Raw genomic sequence first — 22,027 nt, 5'->3', positions numbered from 1 at the left:
CACTGTGGAAGTCTGAGTAGCAGCAATATTCACTATTAGATTTTTGTACAGGCCACGTAGGACTATTAAATGATTTCCACCCCTGGGGTGGTCATGCCCCTCCAGGTGAAAGCAAACTGGCCTGCACTCTGCTGCTGTAGGAATAGAGGAAAGCGCATTAGCAGTGTCAGCTGAACGTGACATATATGGAATGGAATACTCTTGCTGGTCACCTGGCCTGTGTGTAACTCCCCAGAGGTGCAACCTTTTACTTCCTTGTGACCCCTCTTACTACCCAGCACCCAGCGTGGCACACAAGAGCCAGCAGTGGCCTTGGGCACTGTAGGACTAAGTGTAAGCCAAGAGCCTTTCTGCATCCCAGTCCCAGGCAGTAACTGTCAGCATCAGGTGTTAGCGTTGCTGGTAGCAGACACTGTCTGCAAAGACACGCTGCTGACTTCAGGAAGTGCAGCCTTTAAGAAGAGACTGAACTGAGAAGTCAAAATCTCTGAACAGAACTGGTTCTGTTTAGCTCTAACCAGGACACCTGTTCTTGCGTTCTTTTGAATTACGTTCTGGCAAGAGCCTTTGCGGAGGTGCTGCAGTGGCAAACACTACTGGAAAGCTCTAATTGTAGGCTGGAATGGATTGGGGTAGCCATACAGCAAACTTGTAAGAAACATATAGTTTTCCAATTTCCCTTCAATTATGGGAAATGAAGGCAAATCGGGAGGGACTGTGATATTAAGGCAGCTTTCTCCAATACATGAGGGGAGACTTCCACAGAGATCTCTCTGCTATGGGCAGGTTACTTTAATCTCTCCAGGTGTGTAGGCAGTGTTGGTTGTTGTCAGTATTTAAACCAGACGTCACTTCTTTGAACAAACAACCTCAGTGCTGGTTTGTGTGGTCAAACTTTACAGAAAATGAAGCCTCCCAGAAAAGTGATGAGCAGTTCTAACAATGAGGTAGGAGGGTTCTTCTTTGTAGGATTTCTTTCTAAATGCAGCTTAAGTATCCTTTGCTTCCTATCGGAGGGCTCCTTGCAGCACCAATCAGATTTTTTCCTCGTCTCTGAAGTGGCTTTTCAGGTTCTTTCTTCTATTATTCTTGCTTTAGCAATAAGTAACATCATTTGACTGGATTTGCCCTTTTACGCTCTAACAGGCCTGCTTCATCTCCCATAATGTAGGAAGGTGGTGGTTCTGATGCAACTGAGTTCTTCTTGTCTACTTAATTTGCATGTTTTCTTGCAAGTAGATGGTACTTTGGGCTTAATAATAAGGATAGCAAAAGGGCACATGCATGTGCCAACAGACTTCTTGTAGAAGGTGGAGAAAAGGAACCTTGAGTGTGTTTGGAAAGGGACCAGGAACAAGTAACTGAAGCTTTCAGAGCTAGTAGCTGTTGTTTTGAAACTGTGACATAAATAAAAATTGTTAGGCTTCTAGGAGTCTAAGAGGAAAATTAATCTGCTGTTGAACATGTACACATGTGTAATTTTTTCTACCTTTCCTACTACTAGTCGTCCCAGCACAATAATCCTCAATTTGTATGGGTGGTGCCAGCATTACGTCAGCTCCATGAAATCACACGTTCATTTATTAAGCAAACTTACCAAAAACAAGACAAGGTAAGAATATATGCCAAGATGATTTTTAAAGTCCTTGTTTACATCTGTGTGGCTCTGCTTTTGTAGAACATGGAAGTTTGAATTTGGAAATGAGGAGAAAAAATCAAACACAAAAAAAACCACTTTGACAAGTACAATTGAGTGATGTAACATAAACTATTCAGGCAGAGATGCTGTGTTGTGTGCTGTCCATTTTTGTGTGCGTGTGTGTATATGTGTATAAACCTGCTTGCTGTGTCAGGCTTGATTTATATTCTCAGCTTTTTGTAGAATAATTAGCAGCCATGTCTCTGTTAAGAAGTGAACAATGGCTAATGTTTAGACCAGCTGCTTTGTAATTCGATTGACGTCGACTCTTGGAAAACAGGCTAAAATACCAGCAAGTCACATGTGTTATACGGTGGCTGAGTGGAGGTGTGGGACTTTGTTTGCAGTCTGCTGCACGTGTATTTTGGCACATGCTGAAAACACGTCAGGGGGCTTTGAATATTTGGAAGGGCTACGTCTGACTCGGGTCAGGGAGAACATTACTCCTTATGAGAATGGCCACATGTCTATAGAAGAGCAAATCGCTGTGTGCATGTGCCTGTTGATGTATTTTCTTTAAAAAACCATTTTTTCTCGATGTTTTTTTTTTGTCTCTTTTTTTTCCCCTCTTTTTTTTTTTTTCTGCCAAGAGCATTATTCAAGATTTAAAGAAAAACTTTGAAATCGTGAAATTGGTGACAGGAAGCTTAATATCATGCCACCGTTTGGCTGCGTCTGTGGCAGGTCCAGGTGGACTTGTTGGAGCGACGTTAGTGGATGGGCGATACACTTACCGGGAGGTACTGAACCTTGAATTTCTTACTACCCTAGGTTTTTGAAAACATGACATCTAGTGTATCACTGACCAAGTTGCAAAAGATGAGGTGATGTTTTATTTTTGGAATTCACCGGTATGTATGTTGTCTCTGGTGAATAATTACACTAGTTTTTATTTATAGTTCTGTCACTTATGTAATAGGATTTGTTGTACCCTTCACAATCTACAGGCTTCTTAGCAAAGTTTTAAATTGGTCGAGAGCTAGAAGCTTTCAGCTTCTTCACCAGCTTCAGTTCAACTACCCTTATAGAGTCTATACATTTGACTTTGGTGTGAAACTCTTGAAACCTGAAACGGATTTGCTAGTTAGGACCTGGAAGCCATGCACACAGATAGCGCGTAACAGTTTGAGCTAAGGTTTTGATAATTATTTTTTCCACACTAGTTGTGACTTAGTGACTAGTGTCAAATAATATCAATATCAGGAAAATAATAGCAAATCCAAGGCACTTCAATATCCCTTTCTAGGCAGGTAATCAAAAAGAAGTAATGTTAAAAATGGTGTAAAATAGAAATAAATCTCACTGCAGAAATAATTTGTGTTTTCAAGACTTTGCAAAGGGGACTGTTATTTGACAAATGAGTTTGCAAAAAAGCAAAATGAATGCTCAGGGTTCTTGTTTCAGAAAGAAAAGTCTTAAGCTTGAGGTTTTTGTTTTCTCTTTCTTAGTATTTGGAGGCGCATCTAAAATTTTTGGCATTTTTTCTGCAAGAAGCCACCCTTTATTTGGGCTGGAATCGTGCCAGGGAGATCTGGGAATGCCTTGTAACTGGCCAAGATGTTTGTGAGTTAGATCGAGAGGTAAGAAAACTTTAAAAGTTGGCGTCTGTGGTTGCAGAGTGAATCTCAATGGATTGTAAATAGCACGGGTGTTTGAGACTTGTGAAATGCAGACACGAGCTAATAATTCATTCGTGTGCTTTGTGTGAGTCAATGGAGCCACTGTTACGTGTTCACTTACGACCGGGATGCTATTTTAGTGTTAAATTTGACTGAAGGGGGAACTTTGGCCAGGAGATGAAATGCACCTTTATGGATGTTGATTTGAAAAGGGATAGGTGCAAGTCTGTGGAGTCTTAAAAACATTCAGCGTGATTTGTGTGAAAGATGGCTGTGAAGATGAAGTACTCTGATGCTGCAGTACAGCTTGTATAATATGTGAGGTTACTAGGAGATTAGATTTTGAACCTCTTGCTGTAGATAAAAATTCTGTAAGATGAGTTACTGTAGTATCTGACATTGTTTGCCAGTGCTGTATAAAGCTGAAATATTTGCCGTGACAATGGGGTAAAAATACACCTGCCTTTCACAGATGTGCTTTGAGTGGTTTACAAAAGGACAGCATGATCTAGAGAGCGATGTACAGCAACAGCTCTTCAAAGAGAAAATTCTTAAACTGGAGTCATATGAAATTACTATGAATGGTAAGAAAATGACTTTGGGCAACAGCTTTGCTTTTGAGAGATATACCAGAAATTTGTTTCCTAAGCCTTCAAATTAAATAGCCAAGTGATCTGTGAATCAATCTAACAGAGGGATCATTTTCTATCATTTTGAGTTTTGTGAGTTGTTGAGGGAAAAGATCGTCTCCTGTACTTGATGTCTTCATTTTTTTAAAAAAAAGATAGAAACTTAACCTGGCCCGAATAAATAGCTTGCACCTTTTCTCACTCTTAGGTTTTAGTTTATTTAAGACTTTCTTTGAAAATGTGAACCTGTGTGACCATCGACTGAAGAGGCAAGGAACTCAATTGGTGAGTGTTCTGGCAAGTTCATTCTTTTCTGCTACCTGTGGCATCTTGGGGATGGGAGGAGGTGAGACAAGAATTCTTTAAAAATTGTTGGACATGGTCATGTTTGCATTAATACGCAGATCATCTTGCTAGCATTAACATTGTTAAATTCTGAAGCTACAAGTCCAGAATTACAGCAGTTAAAATTCAGCAATTTTTAGCTGGAAGCTAATATGTAGATTCTAAAACTTTGCAGGAGGAATGAGTGGACTACTTTTTTTGTTAATAATCATGAATTCTAGTGTACATTTTTTACTTCTCTCTAGCAAGGAAATATTCCTTTATTATTATTATTACATGTTTCACAAGACATTTAGGCTTATCATACTCAAATTCGAACCTGCAATTATTTTAACTCCATGATCCTTCAATGTTTTTGCTAAATTAATGGTTATATGTTAAGTAGTTTTTCATAGGCATTTTAGATCTTTATCACAGAGAGTTTATTTACTTCAAGTGCATATTTTTTTTCCTCAAGTATAGTAACTTTTATGATGATTTATTATGTGGCTAATTATCATGTTGACTTTTGTGAAACAAATTCCATTCCTGATTAAATTTCTCCATGCTTTTGAAGTTTTTAATTTTTCAGTTGGCTTGACTGTGTTCTTTGGAACTTGTTTATCCGCCTGTACTGTAAACAATTTTTTCTTTTTCTAGTATAAATATACAAATTCACAACTACTGATTTCACTTGACACTGTGCCAAAGCTTAGCAATGTGTTGGAAAAGAAAATTCTTAAGATTCAGTTGAAAGATGCTTTGCTGCAGCTTCACTGTTGTGGAATAAATTCAGTCATGTTTTACTGTTCTTTCTTGGGTAGAGTGTAGAAAAACTGGAATTAATAGGAATGGATTTCATTTGGAAGATTGCAATGGAGTCACCTGATGAAGAAATTGCCAATGAAGCTATTCAATTGATCATAAATTACAGCTATATTAATCTAACTCCTAGACTAAAAAAGGTAGGCTTACGTTTGTACATAAAGTGCTTCGACATTCATAGAGCCTTGATACTCTGCGTGATAAAATGTGTCATTTGGTGGGTTCTGTCAGCTTATGAGTAATTCTCGTGATTTTAGCTTAAGTTCTAATTCATTTGCACATTTCATCTTTAGGATTCGGTATCACTGCACAAGAAATTCATTGCTGATTGCTACACACGATTAGAGGTAAATGACAAATTTTCATTGTACTTGTACCAGCTTCCTGTTTCAGTGTCATATCTTAGAATTAGAATAATTGAGCTAGTCAGTTATCATCAATAATCTTGTCTTTGTGGAAATAAATGTTTGCCTTATATTTCTTGTCCTCTTAGCTCTCCAGACCATACTTATTGTCCAAGTAAACCAGCACTTCCGCTCTGCTTTGTTTTCTAGGCAGCCAGCTCTGCACTCGGTGGTCCGACATTAACACATGCTGTTACAAGAGCTACAAAAATGCTTACAGCAACTGCTATGCCTACAGTAGCAACATCGGTTCAGTCTCCTTACAGGTACGCCTGCTTGTAAAACAGTAAATGTGACAGTAGGCATTTGCTCCCAGCTACTTCCCACATGATTTTGAGTGCTAATTATAATTCTCAATGTCAGTGGTTGTATATTCTGGTGGTTTCTCAACTGAACATTCCAAAAAAAAACCAACACCCAACCACAAAAAAAGCCGACAGGCTATTACTAGCCTATTAGTTATGTAGTATTTCTTCAGCAGCAGGGTTTGCTTTGGGTTTTTTTTCACTGGGAGAGAAAAGGATGGTTTTTCATCCTCTAGCTGAACTTACACATATCTAAACGTGTAGGTTAAACATACAAGTGCAGGGTGGGACCTTGAGAAACATGACGCTGCTTTTGAAGCTGGTGACATGTCAAGTAATATAACACAAGCTTCTTGGGCTGTTTTCCTAGTTAATTGCAACCGAAATAACTCCAAATGTAAAGAGTTATGTCTGAAAACAGCTAATTCATTCTGGCTACCCGTGGGCGTTGAAAATTAATATCTGAGACAAGTTACTCTTGTTTTCAATGTTTATCTCTAGGTCAACTAAACTTGTAATAATTGAGAGACTGCTGCTGTTGGCGGAGCGCTATGTGATAACCATAGAGGTAAGATAAGTAATTTCTTACTAGGCGAGGCTAAGAATACAACTTTCAATGTTATTTAAAATAGTAAAAGTTACTCAAAGCTATGCAACTCCAGTAACTTTGTTACATACCGTCATAGAAATGTCTTGGTTTTCAAGGGTGCTATTTATGGTCATCCTTCTTTTCCTGTAGGACCTATACTCTGTTCCCCGAACTATTCTACCTCATGGTGCCTCTTTCCATGGACATCTTTTAACACTTAATGTTACATACGAGTCTACCAAAGATACTTTCACCATAGAGGTATGGATGTGTGGGTTGCGTGTCATGTGGTGTTAATCACATAGCTCTTCTTGGTTTTTTTGATGCCTGGACTGAACAGATTAAGTTGGTTTTAAGGACTTCACTTAGCTTGAAAACTCTGTTTGAAAATGTTAAAAGTGTGCATAAGGCTACTGTAGTGGAAGTGTCTGTAGGCTAAATGTATTTTCATCATCATAGCCGGTGGGAAAAAGTTGTTTGCTTTCTGTCACTGATGGACTTCTACTGCTGCTCTACCTACCCTGTCCGTCTCTTTTGAGGACAATACCTTTACCATGCTATGCAGAGGAGCAGGAAGACTTTAATGGAAGATTTTTCTGTTTTTCTTTTGGAACTAACTGCTTGAGAAGGCTGACTGAAATAGTGTCGTTTAATATTACAGGCTCATAGCAATGAAACCGTAGGGAGCGTCAGGTGGAAGATAGCAAAGATGTTGAATTCGCCTGTGGATAATATACAGATATTTGCCAATGACAGCCTGGTATGTTATCTACAAAGAAGTTTCATTCTTTGTGAAATTCTCTTTTGCAGAGCTAAATGATAAATATTTTCTTGCAGCTAACTGTAAACAAAGATCAAAAACTACTCCACCAGCTGGGCTTCTCTGATGAACAAGTCCTTACAGTGAAAACATCAGGAAGTGGGACTCCATCAGGGAGCTCTGCAGATTCCTCAACCAGTTCCAGCAACAGCAGCAGTGTGTTTAGTTCCTCCTATGCCATGGAACAGGTACAGCATAATAGCTTCAAACCTTCCCTCAGACTTTTCTCAGAGGGGGGAGAGTTGAGAGAGACACAGATGGGGTTGGAACAAGTACAGTAAGGTGAGACAGAAGCTGTTCATAACAGCTTGAGTATCTAGTCTTCAGTAGTCTCTGTTGCTTTCAAACTGCAATTGAAACAAAACATTTAAATACACAATTGCCTTATGTATTCACGTTGGGCTTTATAGTCTGTATTCCATCACCTGTTGTAGCTGCTGTTTATTAATCTTTACAGTTTATTTTAAACAAATAAGACCTGTATGATTTGATTTTGACCTTGTGTATTTGTTGAGGGGAGAGATTTACAGATTTCCAATGCGAGTAAAGCTGCTGCAGTATGAGAATAAACGAAGAAGCACCAACTAGCATGTTCAGACCACTCCTGGTCTGCTTTGTGTGTCAACCCTAACTAACAGTTGCCCACAAAAATTTACTCTTGAAAGGAAAATGGGATGATGTAGAAGTTCAAATGTTGTCTTAGTCTGGGGTTTTACGGGCCAGATTGACATCTGGGTCAGTTGCTTCAGTGAAGAGCTCTCTTAAATTACTTGCAACAGAGACGGGAGAAAAAGACCTTTGTATCTCTGCTTCATTCTCAGGAGAAATCCCTCCCTGGAGTAGTCATGGCTCTCGTGTGCAATGTGTTTGATATGCTTTACCAGCTTGCCAATCTAGAGGAGCCAAGGTAAACAAACAAAATGGTTATTGAATATTAAAGGAACTCTCACACTGCCAAGTTTGAATATCTACTTATTTCACAGTGTGTAGGCATCCACTGAGCCACAGCGTGGCTGACTCCTATTTTCTGCAAGTAACTTCTGATAACTTTTCAGGATAACACTGCGAGTGAGGAAGCTTCTGCTCTTGATTCCCACTGACCCAGCTATTCAGGAGGCTCTTGATCAGCTTGATTCCCTGGGAAGGAAGGTAGAGATTAAACAATAACTAATCTTGATGATCTTAATCAAAGGGATTTTTTTACCAAGTGTCTTAAATTCCCTCTCACGTAATTTGTAATTGGGGAAGGGTTTGAAACTCTCCTGCGAAATAATACTCACGTTAAGGATTATTGATGTATTTCAAATGAGCTGGAGGCAAGAGGGATTATAGGAAGTACAACAAAGTGCAGTAGTCTTGAAATATTTCTTCTGTGGCTTTTTCCTCCTAGAAAACGCTGCTATCGGAATCAAGTTCTCAGTCTTCAAAATCACCATCCTTGTCTTCAAAACACCAACATCAGCCCAGTGCTAGTTCAATACTAGAAAGTCTTTTCAGATCTTTTGCTCCAGGCATGTCAACCTTCAGAGTGCTCTACAACTTAGAGGTAAGGAGACAAATTTACTTCTTTCTACTTGAGTTTCTGAGCACTAAGGTTTTAAGTGGTTGTATGTTTCTTGGGCAGGAGTCCAGCATGATAGGGTCATTATGCAAAATGCAAGTGTCATGTCATAGTCTGCTTTTATGTATGTGATGCATTCTACAAAGCATGAAAGGGGTTAGATGTTCCTACCTAGAGGCTTTACTGCGAAGCAAGACTCCTCTTTTGGTGATTTGCAAGGTCGGAAGAGTATTCTGAAGTCAGTGGAGAGGAGCAAAGAAACATCAAGGTCCTGCTGTTTGGGTAAAATCCCTGCTTGAATCTCCTAAAACTCTGAATATGTGATTTTTAGTGTATATATATATTTTTTTTAAAATTTGGTTCTTTTAAAAATTAATGGGAACTGTTGCTTAATTTGATTGACTTTTCTTAATTCAATATGAAAGGGTGAATTTCATACAGTTGTGGGGTTTTTTTAATCTTTAAGTATACTTCTGTTTAACTTCTTTACCCAGAACACTGGATTGGACCCTGTGAAAAGGTTCTTTCCAAGTGTTCAGTGCATCGGTTTTAAAGGAGCATAAGAGTTCAGCTGGTGTGGTTGTTAAGGCACATCTGTGCACTCTAGGAAGCTGGATGGTTTCTAGTTCTACTCACAGGTTCCACTGTTTATAAGGACTCTTTACAGATACAGTTTGAAAGACTTGAAGTTGGAGGACCCGTTGTCAGCAGCTTCAAAAACAGTGGACAAAGTTACTCTCTTTCATTCCTGGCATGTGCTGAGATGACTGTAGGAATTTTCTTGTTGCTTTCCTTTGGGTTTCTGCAGTACGATGTTAGCTCTTGCTCTTCCTGTGCTGTCATCATGCTGCAGCGTTGGGATTCCCCCTCCTTTTCTGAACAGCTGGAAAGAAAGATATTTGATGATGTATTCAAAATATGTTGACAAGTTCTACAACTGAAAGCAAAAAGTTTAACATATCACAGCAAGGGTATCTTGTTGAGCTGGCAAGTTATATTACAGCATGATGAGACACTTATCTGCTGCTTCTGTGCCAGAGAAAATAATAAAAGCAAGTAATAAATTGCCTGCTTTTCTGGCAAGGGATGAGTAGCGGTAAATTGGATTAGATGTGTAAATGATATGAGTGGACTTGTTCCTCAAGTCTAGTCAAGCCAACTGGAAGATGATTTCTGTCAGAAAAAGAATGATGTGCTTTTTTTATCCCCTCAACTGGTGATCTGTTGAAAATATGGGAAGTGGTCTGAACTGCTTTCTGAAAAAATGTGCACAAGAAATTTGCAGAGCTTATGAAAGAGATGTCAATTAAACATTGCAGACGTTGAGAGTTATGTCATGCAGTGTTGTGATAAAATGCCTGGAACTCTATAAACCGTTCTCTGACCTGTGAACCTGGAAGAGATGTATTTTGGTTTTTTACATGCAGCATTGTTGCCTGTACCTGCCAAAGAGACTGTTCAAGAGAGTAAATATCTCCTGGGGTTTTCTGGGGTTTTGGGAGGGGCTGGGAGTTTTGTTTGTTTGTTTAGGTGGTGTTTTGTTCTTATTTCATGTAAAAGGAAGTGAAACTGATTATAAATGTACATGAGATCTGACCCACGGAGACCACAGACTTCCTTTATGGCTGCGTTTCTGAGCATAATTGCATTCTGTGAATTTTCATGCTGACGTAAAACAGGAAGGTTGATACAGTGGTGGTGTTCTTAAGGCCTCTAGGATTACCTGGACCGTCTTTTACCAAGAAAACCCAATGATAGAACTATGGTTATGTTTCAGAAGGTATGAATCAATAAGTAAGCCATCTGTAGGGTGTTTTATGGGATACTGTCAAGCGAAAAGCTAGAAAGGAGAAAGCTTAAGGAGCACCAGCTGAGCCTGACGACATAATTTCATGTGCTACAGTACATGCTTTATCCTTTCTGTTAACAAGTATATGGCAATGAGAAAAAATGCCCTTTAATACAGAATAAATAACTTTAATAGCCATAGTTGTTCTGAGTACTTTTTATGTGATTTCTCTTTACCGACTACAGCTTGTCGTAAGTGTATTGTTAATCACTTCATTCGTAGTGGATTTTGTGTTCTACTTTTAACCTTCAGCAGATGAAGAATACTCAGAGGAGGAGAGGGTTTCAGCGTGGCTTATTTATTACTTTATTTTAGGTACTGAGCTCCAAGCTGATGCCAACTGCAGATGATGAAATGGCAAGAAACTGTGCCAAGTCTTTCTGTGAAAACTTCCTCAGAGCAGGAGGTTTGAGGTTAGATTTCAAAATCTTGACTCAATTTATAACACTCATTTAGTTAGCAGTTGTGTAGTTTCTGATTTCCACACTGTAGTGCACTAATACACCTGTCAGCTTCTTTTTCAGAGGAAGGAACTGTTTTTTCATTACCCAGTATCTGAAAAGCTACTGTAAAAGCTACAATAGTAAGCGTTAAACCCCAGAATAAAGTTAGGCACAGATAAGTCGTGAAGTGCAGCTTTTACTAAGGCAGCTGATATTTGGATAAGTTAGCACTGAAGTGTTTAACTTAAAATTTGCAAGTGTGTATATTACACTATGTCCTGCACGGATACCAGTGGACATTTTAAGCAGTCAAAGCATAGGTCGTGCAGTGGGAACCAAAATAAATGTTACAGTATTGAAAATTCAGACCCTTCGGATAAGAGTTGTGAGGCATGGTGTGAGTGGTTTGGAAGACCTGGCAATACTGCTTGGGCTTGTATCAGATTTATCACGCCTATGTTGCTCTTGGTAGTGCTTTCCACCACCTCCTACCCTGTAGATCCTGAAACGTTTTCCAGCAGGTACAGAAAGCTTCCAGCTGCAGATGTAGGAGAGGAAAATGGGGATGTTAGTCTCCAAAGGTGCTGGTTTGGCAGTTGTAACTGGCACTCAGCTAACTGAATAGGAGGAGGGAAGGGCAGAGATAAATTAATTGGAGCTCTTTCCTGATGTAAAACATTTTCAAACCAAGTCTTATTGATTTGTTTTTAAGTTTGGTGGTGAATGTCATGCAGAGAGATTCCATCCCCTCAGAAGTAGACTATGAAACAAGACAGGGAGTTTATTCCATCTGCCTGCAACTTGCAAGGTATGTAATTGCCTTTCATTAGAGCGAGTGCTGCTTTCTTGGCTTTTAGAGTGCATCTTGTAATATTTAAGATTAGTCGGTACTTTGAGTTCCGTTTCATTCATTTGCTGTGAACATTCAAGAATAAGCCTGACGTTTTTGTTCTGTGAATGTAGGTTCTTGCTTGTTGGCCAGACAATGCCTACCTTACTGGATGAGGATTTCATTAAAGATGGGGTAGAAGCATTGTCTTCGCGCCCCTTCCGGAATGTCAGCCGACAAGCCAGCAGGCAAATGTCCATTTGTGGAACACCTGAGAAGTCATCGTACCGACAGCTCTCTGTGTCTGATAGATCCTCCATTAGGGTAGAAGAAATCATACCAGCAGCAAGAGTTGCCATACAAGTAAGGAAGTGTTTGATGATTTACGGTGATACAGCGGTGTCCTCTCCAGAGACAGCTGTGTAATTCCCAGATTTTTAACCAAAAGTCTACCTTTTATACAGGTCATTGCCCAGTCTCTGTTTAAAAGCTTCTAAAAATCTTCACCATCTATCTCTCTTCCTGATCTTGATCTGAATTTTAACATAGTCTCAGAAATTATTTTGGCAGTACAAAGGAAAATGGCACCTCAGAAGTGTTTACCAGAAATAGATCTACACAGAAATCTTAGTTGTGGTTTATTTTCAGTCATGCTTAGCTCGAGGATCTTATTCCTGTTAATTTTCTGTGAATAGAAAGAAGAAGGTTCCTACCTGAGCTTGTGGCTTATAGTCCGTGTTTCTTTGAGTTAGAAATTTTGGGCAATAGTTTTGTTTCAGTTAGCTCATTTAAAAAATAAAATTGCTTGACGATAACCTGAGGAAAAAGGAAATTTTTGCTTTCAGTACTGTAAGATGCTGTTTTCCCCTTTATAGGCATGTCAGTGTAATTAATCTGAGACTGGCTATTTACTAAAACAATCTAATCTGACAAGAACTCAAACCACTTGAAAATTGAGTCTTGTTGAAAGGAACTTCATAGTCAATGTAACAAGTATGCTGTGTCTGGGTTGTTGGGTCGTGCTTCCTGTGATACGATTGAAATTGGCAGGCCTTACTCCAGATAGGTGAAAAGGGTATCTACCGTAGTAGAGAATTTAAACATCAACTACTTCCTTTTAAGGGAGCAATACTAATCTCTCTTGGGAGCAAAAAGACTCTTGTATCCTTGAGCCTGCTTAGAGAAGAGAGAGGAGAGCAAATCCAAACATCAAGTGGGCATGATCTGGAAGATACATCCCTTTTGTGCCTGTAATTAGCAAAGGCTGCTGAATATTGCAGAAAGTAACTTCTGTTTCTTGTTCCTTCAGACTATGGAGGTGAGTGATTTCACTTCCACAGTGGCTTGCTTCATGCGACTCTCTTGGGCTGCTGCTGCAGGACGACTAGACCTTGTGGGAAGTAGTCAGCCAATAAAAGAGAGCAACACTTTATTTCCTGCTGGGATTCGTAACAGACTTAGCAGCTCAGGTAAGTTAACTGTGTCTCTAAACCAATCTAAAAAAAGTTTTTGTTATATTCTTAATTGAACACTTTTGAAGCCTGAATTCATTGGAGCTGGACTCGATGGTCCTCTTGGGTCTGTTCCAACTCTGCATTTTACATGATTGAAATACAGAAATCTGAGCAAAATGCTGTACATTCATGTGGCATTTGGAGACGTGGCATTTGGAGAGGTGTTTTTTTTTAAATTGCAGAGACCTTACCAGAAGCTGAAAACATCTGAAAAACTTAATGAATTACAGCACTTGTTCATTTCTTGATGCAGGAAGTAATTGCAGTTCAGGAAGCGAAGGAGAGCCAACTGCTCTGCACGCTGGTATCTGTGTGAGGCAGCAGTCTGTATCCACCAAAGATGCTCTGATTGCTGGAGAAGCCTTGTCTCTCTTAGTAACCTGCCTTCAGCTACGCAGTCAACAACTAGGTACGAAATAAAATTGGATTACTTGCTATATGGAATTATAACTAAGGTAGGGGAAGGCTTTTGGAGGCAGACAAATACAAAAAAAAAATCATAAGAAACTTCTAGCTTTGAAAGCTGAGACAGCCCAAGTTAAAAAAACCACAAAATTTCATTTATAAAATACCAGGGTGTTTTTCCAGGACTTAAGAACAGGTGGCATGTGCTGTACTTTACTGAAATGTTTTGGGAAAGCTGACTGGCTGCCAGCATATAAATATTTGCACTGACTTGGAAGTACATAGTTGTGTACGTGCTGCTGTTTGCACAGCTAGTGTTCAGTACTTGAACCTTTGCGTGCAGGAAATGTAAACACTTAGTGGTGGTAGAAGGCAAAGGAAAATGCTGTTAAACCGTGGTGCCTGTCTCTGATGAGGGAAAGAGATGGGGAAATATGCAAATAGCTGGTACTGTTTTTCAGTGTTAATGGGGAGACGTCCTCTAGGTCCTATGGTATTTTAATGCAAGACTGTAACCAATTTAATTTAAATTACTGTTTTACAAAAGATAGCCTGCTGCTCTTCTGTTCTAGGATCTTTTTACAATTTGCCTTGTGTTGCTGATTTCATCATTGACATACTGCTTGGATCACCAAGTGCTGAGGTGAGGATCTTTCCCTGAAAACCTCTGAAATGTTACACTTCTGAAATGTGTACACTTTGGTCGTTGAGTGTGGTCTGGAGATAAAATTGTTCCTTGCAACTATTCCCACCATTTTTTGTATTTGAATGAATAACCTTTGTATAATTGTTAGTGATTCCAGTATCTAGTGATGTGTCGATAGAAAATGCTGAAGCGTTACATTCTTTAGGCTTGTTTAATCCATGAAGCACACAGGACTGTGCTGTGCCTAGTCTAAAGAAAACATCTTCATTTTGTTGAGACAAATTCTGTAAAACCTGGTACTTTAGGGAAAATTCCAAGTAACTTTCATCTCAAAAGATTTGGTTATGATTTAAGGGACTCTTCTGAAAAATTCTTCCGAATGTCAAAACCCTTCTAAAATTCATTCTTTCTGCTTTAATATTATTTGGATATTCTAAAGTCCAGAGATTTTCAAATCGCGTTTGCTTCATTTCATTGCATCTCATATATTTTGCATGAAGTCAGTGCATTTTTTCCCACTTACCTGAATTTATAATCTGTGTTTAATAAAGCGTCAAAGCTTTTAGCTTAGGGTTGGAGATTGATTGCTAAATCCCTATAAATGTGGAAACTCTGCCTGGTGGGTGCAGTGCTCATAGTCTGGTTTACACAAGCTTTTCAATGTCTGTTTTTTCTGTTAGATTTCTAACAAAACAGAAGTGTATTTTTTGCAACCTTTGAGCAACTGGCTAGTGTTTGACAGTGACACTGTTTCAGATTCGTCGTGTTGCCTGTGACCAGTTGTACACCCTTAGTCAAACAGACACGTCAGCTCACCCAGATGTGCAAAAGCCAAACCAGTTTCTGCTGAGTGTTGTTCTTGGTGCCCAGCTGCCTCTTTGGTCACCAACCAGCATCATGAGAGGAATCAACCAGAGGTAAGTCAGATATGTGTTTATTGAAGCAAATCTATCGCTTTTTAAATGAGTACGAACATGGAAACTCTGAGACGCGAGGGCCAAGGACTTTGTGAGTCTGTTGAAAGCAGACATCCCTGTCACGTTCCAGATAGTTTTGTCAGTATGTAAATAGAAGGGAAATAAAGCCACACTCTCAAGGGACAATTCTTCCTCTGTGAACTTTTATAGTTCAGCTTATTTGACTTCCCATTCAGGAGGTGGTAACTGTGAAAAAGGCCTGCTCTTTCTAGGATGCGGTCATGGCAGTCAGAACCTGACTGGAATCCTGCATGAGACAGAGGCGATGGAATGTATGACAGTAACATTGAATTTATTTGATAGTGTTGCATAGATCCAGATCAGAGACCAATCCAAAAGGCTCCAGCCTTTTCAGTGATGTCTGGACCCATGACTTCACCTGATTTCTTGGTACTTGCCTTACCCATTACATCTGTAAAGACTGAGTGTCCCTGACTGGCCAAAGGCTGTTGAATTTAAAGGTAACTTTAAACAGCCGTTTTTAGAGGAATCTGAGTAGAGCAGTAACCGAGAAGTTAAAATGTGTTATCATCTAATAATTAACTAAAATTGCAATGAGGTGAAGGAAGAAAGCAGGATTAAATGTTACTTAACATTCAGAAGTAGCTTTTGGGGGGGGAATTTGTTGTAAAGCTGCAGCGTGTGCATGCAGAAGCATACCTAGATAGCTGTGCTATTTTGAATTCGATGGACAGGTACACAGGCCTTAAAGGCGACTGCTTAGAAATAAGTCTCTGATTTTAAATTAAACCTTTCTTTTCTTTGTACTTGTTTCAGACTTCTGTCCCAATGTACAGAATATTTTGACCTGAGATGTCAGTTGTTGGATGACCTCACATGTAAGTATGTACAGGCACACATGTCATTTGGATTGCAGCTTCCAGCTATGTCTGTCTTCTGCAGACAAGGTGTGTAATTGCTTTCATGGAGAGGTTACTAGACCACGAACTTGATAAGACCTTCTGTGTGCTAATGCCTGGCATGGACTGTTCTTGGCATTCAGCAACAGCAAGACAGCTCACACCTTTTGGAAAGTGAACTGAGTCCCTTTGTGGAAGTTATACTTTGTACACCTTGGGGGGGGAAACTAGGTCGTTACCAAACTGTTTTAAATTCTTTGTATTTATATTCCAAATTTATAGAGCTGTTAATTTTCCTAGGTTTTCTTTTTCTCTTGCAGCATCAGAAATGGAACAGCTAAAGATAAGCCCAGCTGCCATGTTAGAAGATGAGATCACCTGGCTAGACAATTTTGAACCCAACCGCACAGCCGAGTGTGAGACTAGTGAAGCTGATAATATCTTGTTAGCCGGTCACTTGAGGCTTATCAAGACTCTCCTTTCACTTTGTGGAGCAGAGAAGGAAATGGTTGGTAAGTATTCCTTTTTTTTTTTTTTTTTTTTTTTTCTCTGAAGTGACTAGACTAACATGAATTCTGCTTAGCACCAACAGGTGACTTGATCAGTAGACAATATATGTGAAGACATTATAATACACCAGTAGAAGTGATACAGATCTATAAGGAGTAGCTTTGGTAGTACCTTTGACTTGTGTCAAAATATTCAAATGTTTTCAGTTGTTATGGTGCTGTTAAGTGATTTTGCTGTTATGAAACACCTTGTGACATTTGCAGTGATAATGTAAGTATTTAACATTCATTGTGCATTGCTGTGTTACAGGTTCTTCTTTGATTAAGCCATTGTTGGATGATTTCCTCTTCCGAGCATCCAGGATTATTCTGAATAGCCATTCTCCAGCAGGCAGCGCTGCAATCAGTCAGCAAGACTTTCATCCAAAGTAAAAATTCAGATTTTATTTATGTTGGGTTTTGTCCTAGATCTCACTAATGCAAGTGTCATACTGAGGCTACTCATACTAGGATTTAATACCAGTGTTGGAGCACTTCTCCAGTTCTCTACGTTTCCTACATAAGTGTCCAAATAGCATTTTTGTAATTTCTTGTGTGACCCACAAAATCTTTACTTGTCTATGCTTTGTTAAATAGTAATTACCTGTGATTACAGCTGAGTGCTGATTTCATGAGTCCGAAGAGTACTCCTTTAGTTCATTGTCGCTTGAGAAGTTGGCTAAATTGGAGCATGAGCAGAAAATTAAGTTTCCGAGCCCCTTGCAAATGAGAATCTTGAAAGTTCTGCTGTTTTTTCCTGTCGAAAGAACTGTTTTGTAAAAGCTAACACTGAGCACTCCTTGCTCCTGGGTAGCTGATAAAGCCCACTCTTTTTTCCCCATTTGATATATTCTGGGCTATTCTCTTTCCTTTGACACCTGCCTTCTGCTGTTGCCGTACAATACCTGAAGGGGTGGGTGAATTAGCTCGTGCAGAGTTGTGAGCTGCTGCAGCTGCATTTCTTACATTGCATTGGCTGGTTGGTGTTAAGAGTTGGATTGGGTGTATCTGCGCTGCCTGTCCCCAAACCCCGAGGAAGGTCCAAGTGGAGCGTTTGGCAAGCCCTGAACGGAATGGGACTCGCTGCACCTTAGTGTTTTGTTCCAGCTTTGCTCCATTGCAGCTTATCTCAAACATGATATTTTGTTTGCTTAAAGTAAAGCCTTTTATTTGGCCTTTAAACGAAAGGGCTAGTGTGTTTGACAGCTCACTGAAAAGAGCTAAATAGAAGTGTGTTGTAGTGCTCAAGGGCAGCTTAGGTCTAAGATCATCTCTTGTAGCAAGTGAGCGATCTGGTCTAGCTCTTTCAAAGCGTGTCTCCCTGTAAATAAGTCATTACATCTCCATCGGTGTTGCAGTGACAGAGAGTATCTGTCTCTTTGTCCTCAAGACATACAGCCAATGCGGTGTCATCTTTTTAGGGCACCTCCTTTTCCTTACTGCTGAACTATTAACGGCCAGTGTCTCCATGTCAGTAAGGGAGGCTTATTTAAAGGAGTGTTCCTGGTGCTGCTCTTCTGACTCGATTCTTCCCTGTTCCCCTTCCCCAAGAAAGAAAAAATAGCACTCTGCAATCTCTCGGGAGTGTTTTGTCATTTAAAGTGTTCCTTTCTGAACATTAATTGTCGCTTATTCTGAGTAACGTGACTTTCTGGAATTAGAAATAATTGAGTCACCTACAAAATAGATCTCAAGTGTGGTTTTCTTTTTAGGTGCAGCACAGCAGATAGCCGATTAGCTGCTTATGAAGTGTTGGTAATGCTGGCTGATAGCTCCCCTTCCAATCTTCAGCTTATTACAAAAGAGCTACTTTCCATGCATCACCAATGTGACCCTGCACTTACCAAGGAGTTTGATGTAAGCAAGAAGCCGTTTTTGATTTGTATGAACGTGGTTTGGAGTACTGCATATGATCTGCTTAACTACTCTGTTCATGAGGTTTCCAGGGTCCTCAATTTAAAAATGACAAGACATAGATAAGGGTAAATACAGACCCATTTGGTCTTTCTCAGATGCAGATACCCCAGGGAGTCTTTGAGTCAGTTGTTATCTGGATAAGAAAGAAGTATTTCCTAAATATCACTAGTTTTTTGGATGTGTTTCACACCATTTTTTAAAGTTTTGTGCAAAGCATTAAATACCTAAATGACCAAATGTATCACTCTTGCCATCTTTCAGAATTTATATTCATGGTTTTCCATTAAATTGTTAGTACCAGCTCATGTAAAGGTGACTGTAAAAGCTATAGGATGATGTTGGAGTCTCATGCTTTTTTTATAACTTACTGGGACAGAAAAAAAAACTGTTTGTCATTCTAGTATCTTCCACCTGTGGATAGTCGCTCCATTTCGGGATTTGTGGGACTGAAGAACGGTGGTGCTACTTGTTACATGAATGCTGTCTTCCAGCAGCTGTACATGCAGCCTGGTCTCCCAGAGGTAATTGATTCGACTTCCAGTGAAGTCTACTTTTTGAAGTTACTGTCACCTGAACCGCAAATCTATCTTAGCACCCTTTGTAAATGAATTGTTTAAAATGTGAAAAGTAAAGCTATGTATGGGGGTGTGTATAAATATATATACACAGTAAACACATAGATTAGAAGTTGTTGTGCTGCGTGTCATTATAATTTACAGCAATAATTTTGCCAAAAACTTATTTATTAAAGTTATTTGTTTCCTTCCAGGCCTTGCTTTCCATTGACGATGATACAGACAATCCAGATGACAATGTTTTCTATCAAGTTCAATCTCTCTTTGGCCATTTGATGGAAAGCAAGCTACAGTACTATGTACCCGAGAACTTTTGGAAGGTATTATGTCTTTTTGCTTAGAATATATAGCTTTCCTACTTAACAAGTAATTATATTTTCAGCCTTTTCTCATTGCAGAATTTCTAGAGATAAAGTAAGTTCTACTTCAAAAAGTTAAAAGATGGAAAAATAACAAATTTCTTCTAAAAATCACTTTGTGTATATGGAACAACCACCTTTTTTATATACTTATATATTTATACATATACTTCATATAGATTTTCAAGATGTGGAATAAGGAACTTTATGTTAGAGAGCAACAGGATGCTTATGAGTTCTTCACCAGTCTTATAGATCAAATGGATGAGTACCTCAAGGTAAAAACCTCAGGGATTTCTTTCATTGTTTCTGTGCATCTCCTTGCTACCTTTTCTCTTGTTCTCCTTTGTTCTTCGGAAAAGACGGCAGAGAGCCATTCAGCTTATTTTAAAATCTACATAATATTCAGAAGTTTAAAATTCCTATTGCTTTCTTGGTCTTTCACTCTGCAATATATCCAACTAATGTCTAACTTCATGTCTCCAACAGAAAATAGGAAGAGACCAAATATTTAAGAATACTTTTCAAGGAATCTTCTCTGATCAGAAGATCTGCAAGGACTGTCCTCACAGGTAACGTTGAATTTAGTGCATTAGGTATCAAATTCTGTGCTCCCATAACTTTTAACATATGTAGGTCAAAATAGCTCAGGAAGGTGGACACATATGCCTTTGTGAGCATCATGGCTGTGGATAGCTAAGGGGCAAATGCAGGGTTCTTTCCTAAGCATATGTTTTTTTATTGCAAGTTGGATAGGTTCTACTCTGTCAGTGCCTTCACTGTTGTTGTTTTGGGTTTGTTTTTTTCCTTGAATTTAGGTATGAGCGTGAGGAGGCCTTCATGGCTCTTAACCTGGGTGTGACTTCCTGCCAAAGTCTGGAAATATCATTGGATCAGTTTGTCAGAGGGGAAGTTCTGGAAGGAAGCAATGCATACTACTGCGAAAAGTGCAAAGAAAAGGTATTGGTTCTTAACGTATGTGAAAGATTCAGCTGTGACTTGATGTTTTTAAAAGCGTTACATGGTCATAGAAGCCACGCTTAAATACTTCTTAATCTTTCTATGTTGAAGATGTAATCAAAAGATTAAATCTGTATATCCATGCAGGTAGCAATCTTCATTCCCTATAACTCGTACTGCAGACCGAACATTTAGAGGGATGGTACGTTCTGTAACGTACCAGCCGATAGCTGCAATGGTCCCCAATGTGTATGTCTTAGAGTCATCCTGACTCCCCGGGCTGTTCTGCACGTCAGTTCTAGATGTCTGGAGTTGTGCATCTGTAGAAGAATGCTACGGAATACTTGAGCTATATAGATATAGAGATGATATTCTTTTTTATTTTTAAGAGAACTACAGTGAAGCGCACATGCATCAAGGTCTTACCTAGCCTATTGGTGATTCACCTGATGAGATTTGGTTTTGACTGGGAGAGTGGACGCTCTATTAAATATGATGAACAAATAAGGGTAAGAAAATGTTCTGTATGGTGCCTGCACACACCCGCTGCTTTGTGGAGTGGACTCTCATTCTTCCTATTCATTCTTCTTATTTTGATAACAGCAATTCTGAGTATGCAATACACTTACAACACAATTATGCTATAGAAAATAAGTGTTTTTCCTTAGAACTTCCCTTGTCTGCGGCATTCTCGGGGTCTGTTCAGAAAGCAAGAGCAGAAACCTCTATAGAGACATTTAAGTTCAGACTCATAAGGCTAAAAAGTTGAAGTACCATGTTTTCCTTTGATGTTCCAATGTGGAAAGCATTAATGCAATTCTCATAAAATTACACTAATATAATCTAATTACTATGCTGTTATAATAAAATTACACAATATAATCTCTCAGTTAATCTGAAATATCTCTTCAAACAGTTTCCCTGGATGCTGAACATGGAACCTTACACCGTGTCAGGGATGGCTCGCCAGGACTCATCCTCAGAAGTGGGGGACAACGGTAGAAATGCAGATCAAGGAGGCGGAGGCTCCCCAAGGAAGAAAGTTGCCCCTACAGAAAACTATGAGCTCGTTGGTGTGATTGTTCACAGTGGCCAGGCACATGCAGGGCACTACTACTCCTTTATAAAGGACAGAAGGTAATCACAGAATTGTTGAGGCTGGAAAAGACCTCTGAGATCATCAAGTCTAGCCTATGCCTAATGCCCAAGAAGATTTGGGGGCAGGGACTTGAGAGCAGTCTATAGACCGCTTGTTTTGGGAGGGTGCAGTGAGCCATTCAGAGCTCTGTTGGAAACACTCTTCCCTTTCTTAACACCCAACGTTGTGACTGTTAAGACAATGATCTGAGACACTATATTTTATATATATA

The 22,027-nt window shown here is 39.3% G+C and overlaps 1 protein-coding gene across 1 annotated transcript in view; it reads left to right on the top strand.

Moving 5' to 3' along the window:
• The window catches only part of LOC104276895 (ubiquitin carboxyl-terminal hydrolase 24), a 35,239-nt gene extending 13,441 nt beyond the window's left edge, over window positions 1–21,798 (top strand). Inside the window, exons 15-47 of the mRNA XM_009873360.1 lie at window positions 1,505–1,612; window positions 2,290–2,439; window positions 3,148–3,279; window positions 3,791–3,902; window positions 4,156–4,232; window positions 5,096–5,236; window positions 5,390–5,443; window positions 5,651–5,766; window positions 6,307–6,373; window positions 6,545–6,655; window positions 7,056–7,154; window positions 7,232–7,402; window positions 8,036–8,121; window positions 8,270–8,363; window positions 8,605–8,760; window positions 10,940–11,037; window positions 11,780–11,875; window positions 12,031–12,259; window positions 13,206–13,365; window positions 13,664–13,819; window positions 14,388–14,458; window positions 15,218–15,378; window positions 16,216–16,277; window positions 16,619–16,810; window positions 17,118–17,235; window positions 18,559–18,703; window positions 19,165–19,284; window positions 19,533–19,658; window positions 19,877–19,975; window positions 20,187–20,269; window positions 20,516–20,657; window positions 21,047–21,166; window positions 21,574–21,798. Of these exons, the coding sequence (XP_009871662.1) occupies window positions 1,505–1,612; window positions 2,290–2,439; window positions 3,148–3,279; window positions 3,791–3,902; window positions 4,156–4,232; window positions 5,096–5,236; window positions 5,390–5,443; window positions 5,651–5,766; window positions 6,307–6,373; window positions 6,545–6,655; window positions 7,056–7,154; window positions 7,232–7,402; window positions 8,036–8,121; window positions 8,270–8,363; window positions 8,605–8,760; window positions 10,940–11,037; window positions 11,780–11,875; window positions 12,031–12,259; window positions 13,206–13,365; window positions 13,664–13,819; window positions 14,388–14,458; window positions 15,218–15,378; window positions 16,216–16,277; window positions 16,619–16,810; window positions 17,118–17,235; window positions 18,559–18,703; window positions 19,165–19,284; window positions 19,533–19,658; window positions 19,877–19,975; window positions 20,187–20,269; window positions 20,516–20,657; window positions 21,047–21,166; window positions 21,574–21,798 (4,077 nt within the window). The remainder of the gene's footprint in view (window positions 1–1,504; window positions 1,613–2,289; window positions 2,440–3,147; window positions 3,280–3,790; window positions 3,903–4,155; window positions 4,233–5,095; window positions 5,237–5,389; window positions 5,444–5,650; window positions 5,767–6,306; window positions 6,374–6,544; window positions 6,656–7,055; window positions 7,155–7,231; window positions 7,403–8,035; window positions 8,122–8,269; window positions 8,364–8,604; window positions 8,761–10,939; window positions 11,038–11,779; window positions 11,876–12,030; window positions 12,260–13,205; window positions 13,366–13,663; window positions 13,820–14,387; window positions 14,459–15,217; window positions 15,379–16,215; window positions 16,278–16,618; window positions 16,811–17,117; window positions 17,236–18,558; window positions 18,704–19,164; window positions 19,285–19,532; window positions 19,659–19,876; window positions 19,976–20,186; window positions 20,270–20,515; window positions 20,658–21,046; window positions 21,167–21,573) is intronic.
• The last annotated feature ends 229 nt before the right edge of the window (window positions 21,799–22,027 follow it).

The sequence above is a fragment of the Apaloderma vittatum genome, unplaced genomic scaffold (assembly GCF_000703405.1).
Source record: "Apaloderma vittatum isolate BGI_N311 unplaced genomic scaffold, ASM70340v1 scaffold8487, whole genome shotgun sequence".
In the NCBI taxonomy this organism is placed as follows: domain Eukaryota; kingdom Metazoa; phylum Chordata; class Aves; order Trogoniformes; family Trogonidae; genus Apaloderma; species Apaloderma vittatum.
Note: the sequence above shows the minus strand (reverse complement) of the source record. Positions and strands in the feature narration are given on the sequence as shown.